This window comes from Sander vitreus, chromosome 6 (assembly GCF_031162955.1).
Source record: "Sander vitreus isolate 19-12246 chromosome 6, sanVit1, whole genome shotgun sequence".
NCBI classification, from domain to species: domain Eukaryota; kingdom Metazoa; phylum Chordata; class Actinopteri; order Perciformes; family Percidae; genus Sander; species Sander vitreus.
This window is the reverse complement of record NC_135860.1, coordinates 8633676-8647029: the sequence shown is the minus strand read 5'-3', so window position 1 is coordinate 8647029 and position 13354 is coordinate 8633676. Positions and strand designations below refer to the sequence as shown.

Below are 13354 nucleotides of genomic sequence, written 5' to 3'. Positions count from 1 at the left end.
AAAACGACGTGCAATGTATTTTACACACTGTACAACTGTATACGGTACAGTAGAGAATGACTTAAGCTATTAACAACACACTTGACTATGTTGTCGTGCCCGCAGATAACTTTCCAGGCTTGCTCAGATGTGCAAAAACTATCAACTGTTTAAGTTTATTTTAATGCCCGTGTTTCATTTCAGCTTTGACTTTTGCATTGGTTTGCCTCAATGTGTTGCATGTTTACAAGATTACAAGACTTCAGTTTTAAAGGGTATTTATAAATATAGGCTATTATAATTGATTTACATATTTTACACGTCAATACTGCATAGAATATTTTTTGCTGCCATGACATGTCTATAGTCTTAGATTTTAAGAGGGTTGAGAGGTGTGGATGGATTCCCGTACAAACATTCACTTGTCATGTCATAAGCTGAACAGTGATGTAGAGCACAAATGCTTCTTGTAAAGGCCAGTAAAAAAAACTGAAGAATACATATAGTCATGTAAAAGAAAGGGAGCATTAATTAGTTTTGATCTGATATATTAAAAAAAATCAGCTCATGTGGTCTAAAGGTTTCAACAATGAGGAGTGTGAAGGTGACTGTTAGATGGGCCGTTACTCTTTACATCAGGACCGAGAGAAACATCTACTCTAACAACTCGACGAGCCCTGCTTGAGTGACTTTTAAAGGGTGTTCTAAAATTGAGGTGAAACATAAAACATCTACACCAAAACGTGACATGACAACAAGTGATTTAACTTCAGAAGACTTGGATGGGGAATCAAGCATGATCACTGACATCAAAACAAAAGTACTGCATCACTGCCTGTCTCACAAGCTTTACTGTGAGTCCAAACTTTTCCCTTCCTATACAACAGTGGGGATTTTTAGTTAAGTACACATAACTCCCTCCACAGCCATGAGACAAGGCCGCAGGTCTGTAAGCATGACTATAAACAACTGTGGCTCTTAAATAAATACATCCAGATTTGAACCTACAGCCCACATTAGTACCCCTGGAATTTAAGAAATAGGTTTTAAAGCAAGACAAAGATAAAAAATGCACCAAGTGAAAAGGTTTGACATAAAATAAGGCCAAACATTAGCTAAATAGTTAAACTCTAAATGTTTGAATATTTAGCAATTTCAGTCAGATATTGGATTAAAACAGGCAACTTAAACTCAAGTGCAATGTTTGAAAAAGAGAAATGGATTTAGGCAGTTTGCCTTGTTGATTAAATTTAGGATTGCCCAGCATGTCGCCAAGAAGGTAGCTTGAAAGACAGAAAAAAATGAAATATCGTGAACAAACATAAAAACCAACAACTATGCAGTCATTAAAAAAGAAAAAAAGTAAAAATGACATTGTCTGACACAAAAACAGTCCAAACCTTTGGTAATGCATAGCTCTTTCCTGAATGTCTCAGACTATCGAACCATGAACCCACCACGTCGCAGATAACAGCTACTCCAATCCTGTCTAAAAAAATAAAGAGCAATGATAATAACAAACTAATGGCTCTTTTTTTTTCAGACAATCTCCCTTTTGCTTTTTGTTTCTGGTTTCGTACAGCGTTAGCAGTTTTGGCTTGTTTGGTTTCTGAACCAAAGAGATTATTTAGAGCAGTGAAGCAGCCCTCTCTCCTCTAATTAGTGAAGATGGGCATGCAGCCTAACCCCTCCATATCCAGTCTGCCGTTTCAAGGCAGAAAGGGTTCGTCCTCCTCCTCGTCTGCGCTGGGACCGGGGTCGCTCAGGCACCTTGTCAGCTTCTGCTGTTCTCGGCCTCTGTCCTCCTCACCGGGCCTGTTAGGCCCACTCTGCCCCGAGGGAGGCTTCATCATCAGGCCCTGGTCCTCCTCCTGCTGGTCGGCCCGTCGGAACTCATCCATCAGGTTGACGGAGTCTGGAGACTGAGGGGAGGCCAGGTCCACCTGGATGGTCGGCACTCTCTCCGCCGCTGGCTTACTGCTGTAGGCTTGTGGGTCTACAGGAAGGACAGGGGTGCAATGTCAGGGAGGTAGCTTTACCAAGGCTTTTAACAATGCATTATGTAATAAAATGTCAAAATGTCATAAATATTCACTTCATTATGTAATAACACCTGCATTATGTAATAATCTGCCGCATTTTGTAATAAATACCTGAACGCCTGAATGTAATACATTTCTCCGCATGTTTTTAATAAACTATCACATAATGCGGCAGGCGCTTCTTACAAAATGCGGGGAATTGTAATATGTAAATGGTGCATTATGTAATAACTAACCAAAATGGATGTCTTCATTCATTTTTTATAACATTGTCATGTTTATTTTATGAAATTCTAACGTGAATCACTGTGACTCAACATTTATTTTAAAAATATACTGTTTGTTCAGTAGCTTAGTATTACATTTCATTGGTCAATACGGGTGTGATTACATAATGAGGTATAAATGTATTACAGTTTGACGTTTTATTAGACAATACACTGTTATTACATAATGTGTTGTTACAAGGCTGTAAAAGGGGATTCAATATTATTCCATCAGCGTACATGAACATACTGTACCATGTACAAGGGGAGGAGAATGTGATCAACAAATATTAAGGTCAACAAAGCCACAAATGGACAATCACTGCACAAACTCCACAACAGCAGGCTTCAGGACCGTTCGAAATGTTTCACAACACAACGACAATAACGCAAAGTAAGTCACAATGATTTATAACGCAACACATGCTGGACACAATTCCACTTTTAGTATAAACTTACTATGAGAAACAAAAGATGAAGTTCCAACATACATCATGATTGACTAATGTGCAAATGGCAGGGTTTTTTGAGTGTGGCTATAATAAAAAAATAAAAATAAAAAAAAATATCATTCCAGTTTTTCCGCGTCAATCATGTCATGAGATCCCCCTCATTAGTGATGAATAATGAATGAATGTTAACAAGCAACGTAAATGACACATGCATGTTAGGATCGCTGTCGGGTTAATACTGAAAATGAATCTTCTCTACGCTAACTACATACCTGGAGAGATTTTGTTCCCTCTCTGCTGCTGAGCAGGTTTGAAATCAGTACCTCTGCCTAAAATAAAAACCACACATTGGTTTACATGCTGGCTGCCACATGCAAACATATTTCCACCAGTGGGGAAATATCTATTGCTGCAGCTGTGAACAGTAGCACTGTTTTCTACATTGTGTTTATTGTTTTGTGAGAGCTGCCTTGTGAGACACACTAACAAAACACAATGTGTGACGTGGTGAACTGTCCCTTATTGTTTCACGTGGTTCCTTTCAGTATGATGCAGGTAGCTATCGGGTGTTTGCGTTTGGCTGTGGCTAAGATGGATGTTCTTACCTGAGGCCAGTCTGGCTCTACACATGGTCGGGGAATCAGGGGGAGCAGCAGGCACCGTCAGGTAGTTATTCATGTGTTGTATCTGTAAAAAAAAGAAGAGGGATATTGTTTATTTGTGGGATGATTTAGGCTTCTGCATGTTATCAAAATGTAACAGTTATATAATGCAACTTCCATAAATATTCAGTATCATTACAAGTACACAGGAAAATACACACTCTGCCTCATTTCATTGTTTGGGACGTACTGAAGCCAAACTAAAATGGGTCAGCAATTCACCACTGATCAATATCTTAAAGAAACCTCATTAAATTGATGTGTTGCTTTCTCTGCAGAAATCCTCTACAGTGGCTTCAAGCACATTAAGTTCCCCCAAAATAAGAGTCTATTCTCATTATGTAATTACATGCTGATGAAATGGAAGTTTGTGGTTGGGCCACTCGAATAAATCAGCCCCCATTTGTGTCGAGAAAATTAATTTAAGAGACTGAAGGTGGACTCTAATTAGTAACACTAATTATAGTTTTGGATGAGTCATTTAAATGCTTTTTGGAGTCCAATGTTTTTCTCCTGCTTCATTTGTTTCCTGCAATGTAACTTCTACTTATTGCATAACAGTCTCTGTTGCACACTGCTATGGTACTACAAAAGGCCTCCTTTAGCGCAGACTAATCAACAGTAGTAGTAGTAGTAGTAGTAGATAACTTTATTGTCCCCGTGGGGCAGTTGGGATTGCGGCACAGTCGCAAAGCACTTCATGACAGGACATCGGCCGTATGACACAAACAAATAGTCCATACATCAGACACCGACAGACATAACATGAAGAACATACAACATACATACAGAATGGGTTTTGTTCAATCATGCTGTGACCAGGTGTCAATAAGGTTTCGACAAAGCAGACAGCTGGCTCAGACTGATTCTAGATTTTAGAGGTGTCGCCTTCACCGAGACTGATCATCACATACCTTCTTCTCCAGCTCAATCATCTTTTGCTTCTTGATGAGGAGTTCACTGAAGCCATCCTCGTACGGATCAGCCACCAGAGTATGTCTGTTGTAGGAGCGCAGCTGAGAGAGGAAGGACAAATAAAACAACTCCGTTTAAGAGGACATTTTAATGATTAACAAATAAAAGTATGTGTAAGAAAGGTTTTCGCACAGTTTGTTTCTGCAGAAGTAGTGATAATAAACGCATGTGTGTCATTTACTCAGGCTATGGTGATCACAAGGGAACAATACTCAACCGGTATAAATCAACGACAAGTACTTTTCCGTGCGCCTACAATCAAAGTTAGTATTATTCGTGGCCACATATACTGAGAGGTTTATGCCTCGACGCAGAGGTCCAGGGTTCGACTCCGACCTGTGACGATTTCCTGCATGTCTTCCCCCTCTCCCCCCCGCCCTTTCTCACCTAGCTGTCCTGTCAAATTAAAAGGTGGAAATGCCCCAAAATATAATCTTAAAAAAAGGTTAGTATTATTAGTTGGTTAATGATGAGTAGAGTTTCTGATTTGATTCTAACTCTGTAACAATCAATACACAGACATAGAGTCTAATACCACTTTGTTTATCAGTGCAAATCAATATGAATAGTGATATGCTCTAATGCTCCCGGTAATACAAGACAATACATCTTTAGCTGATACGAATAAGATATACACAGGTAATGATCTGAGTCTTATTGTTCATATAGCAGCGTTACCCTCTGTCGTGTCTTCTGAAGGTTACTCCTGAGGATCTGCCTGATCTCCTCCTCCCGGCCTTTAGTCATCTTGGGCAGAGCTTTCTCTACAGGCTTGGCAGGAGGAGGCTTCTTGGGCTGGATGTTCCTGAAAAAAAAAACGCAGGAAAACGTTAGGGCTATCAGAGTTTGTGTAATACAGACAGCTGTTTTTGCTTTTGTCAAGGCACATGACAATCTGTTGTAATAATGATGAAAGTCCCATTTCCCTTGGTATCTAATGATCAGATGACTGAGAGCACGTTTCTAACTGTGCGGGCTGTCGTTAACAGGTTGTGAAACTGAACAGCCAATGTACTAGCTACATAACGGCTCACTCAACTCTAACACATCAGTGCTCATCAAACAACCAGAAACCTTCCAGTCATCAGCCAGACTCTACCTTTAAACCCCTGACATTTGTAATGTTGTGCTATCTTCCTTGGAAGGAGATTTTCAGTCTATTTAACTATAAAAAAATGAAATAAAAAAAATGAAATAAAGAAAATGAAACTCCGGAAGTTATTAAAAGGTCCAGTGTGTAACGTTTTTAGTTGTTCATTATCACAATCTGTGTTGCCCGTTCACAAACTTGTCCTTTTTCATGAATATTTACCACCACCATCAATTCCAATTATTCCCTTTGGCTTGAAATTTTACATTTTCATTCGCATGAACTATGGTAGACGCTCCATATTCATGCGCCATCTTGAAATACGTTAGCCGGTAAGGGACATACAGGACATACTGCTCCACCTTTTGCGTTTTCGCTGTCACATGATAAACTCACAGGTGCTGCTAATGCTGCTAACGGGTATCGTAGCTTCCCGGCCCCCGGGCAAGTTTGAAGAAGGAAAACATGGAGGACCACACGTATTCAAAATCCAAATTCCAGGAACAGGATCCTTCTTCTTCTCCCAGAAAAAGAAAAAGGATAGTGAAAAGAGCAAGAGACCGGCTTTTTGAAGCGTGAAGGCTACCGTAGCTGTAATACGTACTTTGAACTGCGTGGTGCGAGAGAGTTGATTGCGATATATGATCTCAATGCTAGATGGGAGAAATTCCTACACATTGGACCTTTAAAGCCATCCACATATTAAAAATTAAATGACAGACTACAGAGTGTAGTGTAGGTAATGTAAAACAATATATGAAAATAAAACAGTTACTTCCTGTTCCATTTACAGCTTTGACAGAAACTGATGCAGTTCAAGGGGTCTGTTTTATCATGTTGGCCTGAATATTACTATGCATCAAAGTTAAACTCAAATAAATGAGCATATAGCATTGTGAAATTATTTATTTAATCAGTAAATACAAGGTATTATTTTTTTCAAACATTTAAATTGGCTGTGATCAATAGTTGTTTTTTTTATAATTAAAATGTATCAAATTACACTGTGAAAGAGGTCACTCATAGTGGTGAATTTACAGATTATCATCACACTAATCTGCAGCTCCTGTCGGCTGTTTTTGGAGCTGTCTAGCAAGTTCCAGCTTATTGTTTAGGTGTCCTGCCCGCATATTTTACCGTTTAGTTACTAACTTACTTTGCAGTTACTGCAGGTTTAAGGACTCATACATTTGAGACAGTTTGGTATTCTGAGTGTAGTAACTGAAGACCGAGTCAGTGTATACTCGTACTTACTGCATGGAAACTGTGGAAGGCACAGCAGACGGCAGGTTGACTCCCCCTCCGCTCTCCACCAGGTCGATGGCCTGTTTCATCTCCATCTTGTGGTAGAAGGCGATGAGCTGCGGCTCCTTGGAGCGTTCGCCTGCAATCAGGCACTTTTTCACATACTTCTTGTTGAAGCGATTCAGTCTGGGAGGAGGAAATGAGTTACAGATGAAAATGGAGACAAGGGAAAAAAAAAGACAGCCGTGTGTGTAAGAACAGGACAGAGAGAGATGTGAGAGGTTTGACATATGGTGCACATTAGAGGAAAAGAAAAGAGGTTAAATGACGGAACAAATCACAATAATTCCACGGTTCCATGGGTAACTTGTGATGAGCATTTGTCATTATGTTTGACAAATAATTTATCAGTAATGAAAGAAAATGCATACTTGTCCTTCCAGTGGTGGTGTCCATAGTGTCCACAAATGTCCTCAATTCCAGTCAGAAGGTGGTCGAGGAACTGGGGAGAAAAAGAGGCAGAACATCTTTCAACAGGAGGTCAACAAAAAAACTCTGAGGAGTATTTTAATTTATTGTAAAACAGACTTAGCTAGGTACAAAAATATCATATGCCTGTGAACAAACCTATATCTAATACACACAACTTTCTAGGGGCCCATATTATGTCTGCTGTAGTACAATGACATTTAGAGCAATTTATTTGGTCAAAGACAGATTTCTTTAGGTTACTTTTCCTTTTTTCCCCAATATCAACATGTGTTTTTAGAAACATTATGATTAAAAATGTTATTAACTGTGATTACAGGAACACTCTGGCACCGCAGACATTACTCAGCTGCATCTTAAGATAAGATAAGAAAAGTTAAGATAAGCCTTTATTGTCTCCTATAGGAGAAATTCGTCTTGGGCAGTCGAGAGAACAAAGAATAGCGATGCATCGCACATAAACACAATAAACATACATAAAACAAAAGCATAGATTATCTCATCCAAATGCGTTCAATAAACATCCAATAAACCTCACACAAGACCTCCTACCTTCCCCCACACTCACAGAAGAAAGAGGAAGAACTCACAGCATATCCTCCCCCTCATATTGCACTTAATTCTACCCAGATTGCACAATACCGTATACTAATAAAATATTGCACCAGTGTCCTACCAGATATTGCACATCCTACAACAATAATGGTGAGTACCACAAATATTACCTTTGCTTAAACTCAGCACATTCAAGCCCCACACACACACACACACACACCTTATCTCTTGTACCCCAGTTACCATTCCTCACAGTAAAAACACCCTCACAGGTAAGACTGCCAACATTAGTATCAACAACAGCCGGTGACGAGCTATAAAATGGAAGTGGTGGGAGAAAAGCAACAGCAGCAGCAGCCAGGTGACTGAACAGACAGTGTTTATTAGCAGTGTGGCAGCACGCCTGCTCAGGGAACCAGAGAAATGTATAGATGCATTTGTTGTTTCGGACTGCAGCCAGCCGCAGGTCGCCCTGGTGCTCTGACTAAGCCTGCAGATGACAGTCTGACAGGCAGTGTTGCTATGGGAACAAGTCATTAAGCAGAGCCACAGAATTTACTTCTGCTTTTTCAGAAGAGACGGATCTATGTAAAGACTGCCCAGCGCCGTGTGTGTGTGTGTGTGGGGGGGGGGTCAAAAAGTGACAACAGTATGAAAAGTTTCTCTAGAAGAGTTAGGGTGAACAATTGAGCAATGTATCATGACCTAGGTTACTGGTTACACGGATACGGAGTCATAGATGTATTCTTCTTTTACTACAAACATCTTGCCACTGGAGCTTCACCTTTCACCAGTTTGACGTTTGAATGATGGGACAGGTATAAATGCTGCTGTATGTACTGTATGTTAAAGGGCTCAGACTAAATTTTATTATATACACACTGCTTTTTTTAAATTATTATTATTTAATAATAATAAATAATAATAATAATTATTATTTATGCCAATTTATATTTTAAAAAAATCCTATTCCATTGTACAAATAACAAGATCCGGTAACACTTTACTTGAAGGTATCTACATAAGAGTGACATGACACTGTCATGAACACATGACACAGTCATGACACATGAACCCTAACTCTAACCCTAACCATAACTTGTCATGACAAAAACCGAATTTCATAAACGTTTATGACTTGTTTATAATGTTTATGACATGTTCATGATAGTGTCATGTCACTCTTATGTAGATACCTTCAAGTAAAGTGTTACCCAAGATCCATACATGATAAGTGACGCAATGCTACAGTACATAGTAGTATATCACCCTGATTCCATTGTCACTGTGAGCAATGTGTCAAATAGCAATGAATTGTTATGTTGCATGTAAATCCATGACTCAATTACAAGTACAGCAATCACAAAAAAACAAACAAACAATCTATAGTATCTTCTTAACAGGTGGGATAGGTACGTCACCTGGTCACTTGCCAAAATAAAAAATAAGCAGTGAGAGAGAGAGAGAGAGAGAGAGAGAGAGAGAGAGAGAGAGTTTAAGTTATATTCAACTAGATGGTAAAATGTTATGAAATGGGGAAACAAAACTGTCAGTTATTTTGCTTGGATTGACGTTGACTATGCTGTACCAGCACACCTTACAGTACAGTAAATGAGTTGAACTACCACCCTGCAGCCAGTAGGTGGAAGCAGCAATCAAGATTTGATGATCAAATGGCCTCAGAGACTTGTTACTGCAAAAGGACGTCACATTTTACATAAATACAACTACAAGGGAATGTATAACATTATTTGTTGTGCATTTCTCAATCCAGGGAATAATATTAATGTTATTATTCATATTTGTATTTCTGCATATGTCTGTTGGATGAATAAATACATAAAAAACAAGATAGGAAGTGAGAACGCCTTGCTGTGGCTTAACAAGGTAGCTCAGTGAAGGACCATTTCAAACCATTTAATTTATCAACTGCATATGTATATGGGTAAATATGTATAAACCAAGAATCAAGAAGTCATCAGCTTCTGATGATGGTTGTAGGGGAAAGCTCTCACCTGTGTGTGGATTTCTTCATTAATCGACCGCTTGGCCTCCTGTTTCTTCTTCACTGCCAGCAGCTCCACCAGGGGTTTGATGGTCATGCCCTGCCAGAAGGATGAGAGGAACAAAACATTATTCATTATTCACCTCCTGACCTTAGCTAAAGACGGAAATAGGCTCTAATCACCAACTCTGCAGGATGTAAGAATGAAATGGAAGGATAGCCCCTTGAGATGTAGCATCTCATTTTCGAGGGGGTCCTATAAACACAAATACATAATTATAAAACAGACACAGACAGAACACAATACATAACAAACATGAAATACAAATACATATTTGTATATGTAGAACACATATACCTCCATACTCTGGTACTGAATATATTTCACACCTTTCATGGCATCAAAGTCAAGCATAAGCTCAGTAGTATCACACAATAGCTGGCACATTTCCCAAAATCTTTGCAATGGGGGATTAACTAACACAATAGGTCTTGACACATTTCACAAAAACCCCATTGTTGTTGCTGTAAATCTGACCGCTTTAGAGACATGAGAAGTTACAGATTTCATCGTTAAAGATCAACACCTTTAACAAATCTGCTAATGCACGTCAAAGGGAAATCCTTCTCATTATCAACAATTCAAAACATCATCTTATGTTTCCATCGTTCCCTCGGCAGACATTCTTTAAAGTGTACAAGTGGGTAAGAGGTAAGAGTAAGGCAAAGAGGTGTTTCTTGCAAGAACAAATTCAGGTTAAAGGTCCCATATTGTAAAAAGTGAGGTTTCCATGTTTTTCTTTATTTAGTTATTTATTTATTATAAAGCAGGTCGAGCCTAAGTGCTATAAATACTTAATCCACAGAGAAATGCTTACAGCCTGTATTCAGAAACAATGTTTTTAAACGAGCCGTCAAGACTTCTGTACGGTTGTGATGTCACAACTATACTATAGTATAGGTAGAAAGGGCCGCTACAGTGCTGATAGTCATTCCCCAGCTGCAATGACAATACCGATGCTGAGAGAGACATAGAGGGTGATATAGGTATATTCAGACAGACAGTATGAGAAAAATGGGTTTTTAAACATTAAAGCATGTACGCATGTTCTAGTAGAAACCCAAAATACAAGCATGACCCTGAAAATGAGCATAATATGGGACTTTTTTTTTTTAAGATTATTTTTTTGGCCTTTTGGCCTTTAATCACCAGGATAGCATGAAAGGGGAGAGAGAGGGGGAAGACATGCAGGAAGATTGCCGCAGGGCAGATTCAAACCCTGGACCGCTTCGTCGAGGATTAAACCCCTCTATATAGGCACCTGCTCTACAAACTGAGCTACCCGGGCGCCCCATAATATGGGACTCTTAAGAGAAATCCTGAACTGCTAAAATTGTCTGTGTAGACAGAGTGATGTATTTTCAAATACGAGTGTTATCTTTATATCAGTAACCTGTTAGCACAGCTTTTCACTGTGATTATATTCTCAAGAGAAAAATGATCGTAAACCCAACTGATAAGTGCATACACAATCAAAAACTACATTACATGTGTGTACACATTGTGTGTGTTTGTTCCTGTGTAAATGGTTGTAAAGCAACAATTGAGGTTGCTACAAGCACTCATCTCATGTTAATAAGCAAACAACTTGGATGAAAAGTTTCAATAAATATTTGTTTCCTCTTTCATTATGGCACCAAAATATCGTTTTGTTGTGAATTTTACTTTTATTTTAGATAGCTGAAAATGTGTCTCAAACCTAACTCCATTGTAGTTTTACTAGAAAGAATCATGTGTGAGCACAAGGTCAGCAATACACTGCCACAACAGAAAACATCCAGGAATCTGTCTGTTTGGTTACCTTTGGATTATCCAGTAGGTTGTGTGCGTTTGCTCGTGCCTGTCTGCACCTAAAAGCTCATCAAAGTATCATTCTGTTTCTTAAAGAGATTAAGCTGGCCATCTGGTTAACTGTCAGGGCCTACAGTGGATGACAGAAGATTCCTGCTCTTTAATAATACCCAGACCTGCTACCAGGCATGCATGCAAAGGAACCTACACTTTAACTACCTCATGTATATTTTAATTCAACCACACAAAACATGACATAAGGACATTCAATGACTTCATTTATTCCTTTACCCTAAACAAGGGGAATGTTAAAGCTATAGTGCGTAGTTTCTGTCTCCCCCATGAGGAATCCTAAGTAATGACAACAACACTGTCGACGCGTCCACATGATCCAAGCTTTCTCCACGCAGTTGCTAGTAGCAGAGGAGGACTCCGACGATTAAAAAACATGATGGACTCTTCAGAAGAGGTAATTATCTTCACTCAAGTTTCGGCGCGCGAAAGTCGCCGACAACACCATCTTCTGAACACAGTCATACCGGGTTATACAGAGAGAGTTGTGTGGAGCTGATAGTCTTAATTAGCAACTCGTTTGGCAATGGGTTGAATGTAATGGACGTTCATTAATATCAAAAAGTTGCGCACTAAAGCTTTAATATTTCATGAGTATCCTTAATGTTTGAGTCTCACTTATGGCTAATCAGTCCAATTTAAAACATGTCAGAATGGAGCATTGAATCACCCAAGACATGACATGTAAGATAACCTGCACAATGAACCACAGAATCACCCATAGTCCATACTCTAGTTTTACTGTAGGGAAAATATAGTCTCTCACATTCTCTCTTCTAGGATTCGATAATGAATACATTTACGTTATGAGAGTTATAGTTATAAGAACCAATGACAACTAAGCAGATAATTCAACTAGCCAATCAGCCTACAAAAGTCCAGAAATCCAGAATATCAACTGGTCTTCTGTTGTTAAGTTTTCAGCCAAACATGAAAGGAAATATCCATTTCATATCCATTAGGATATGAAAAACCACATGAACCATTATCAAGTAATTAAGACAATTTTTCATGATGAATATTTTCACTTCATACCATCTATACTTACTCTCTCCCAAATAAAAGTCATGCTTTAAATAACCATCCATATTGCAGGTGAAAAAGGCTTTTACCGTCTACCCCCTAGTCTGCATCTATCTCAGCATCAAACTGCCAGTGCTGAATCCAGCAGCATGAATAAAACATGTTTCTGATCTCGAGAACACGTCTTCATGATTTTATTTTAGCTGCCTTCATTCTGGGTCCCACTCCCACCCAAGAATCTTCCTACAGTTTCACTTGAAGACTGGTTTATCTGACAGGACAGGGCTAATGCATTTCATGGTGCTTAAAATGGACAATCACAAATACATATGGAATGACTGCCTGTCTGTCTTTATCTCGCCTTCATGTACTGTTTTTGTTTGTCATGTTGACGTTAACTCTGTGAGAAGAGTCAGTAGGAATGTGTCTCTACATAAACCATATTTTGTATTCCTTCTGCATATGTTTTACATTTGATTAATGCATGGTTTACCACACCAAACCAACCTCCTGCAAACACAGGAGTGTTCCATTCATGTTCAATCAGCATGACCAGTAAGATTTACAACGTTTTACAACTGAATGGCTGCAAAAAAATAAATGTTTAATCTGGTTTTGTTAGTGTATTGGTCAGCGTGAATTCAAAC

At 39.0% G+C, this 13354-nt stretch overlaps 1 protein-coding gene across 1 annotated transcript in view; it reads right to left on the bottom strand.

Moving 5' to 3' along the window:
• Positions 1-240: 240 nt before the first annotated feature.
• slc9a1a (solute carrier family 9 member A1a) overlaps positions 241-13354 on the bottom strand; it is a 30576-nt gene continuing 17462 nt past the window's right edge. The window contains exons 6-12 of the mRNA XM_078252382.1: positions 9771-9860; positions 7143-7213; positions 6721-6897; positions 5055-5181; positions 4316-4417; positions 3345-3426; positions 241-1975 (exon numbers count right to left, since the gene is read on the bottom strand). Of these exons, the coding sequence (XP_078108508.1) occupies positions 1689-1975; positions 3345-3426; positions 4316-4417; positions 5055-5181; positions 6721-6897; positions 7143-7213; positions 9771-9860 (936 nt within the window). The 3' untranslated portion in view covers positions 241-1688. The remainder of the gene's footprint in view (positions 1976-3344; positions 3427-4315; positions 4418-5054; positions 5182-6720; positions 6898-7142; positions 7214-9770; positions 9861-13354) is intronic.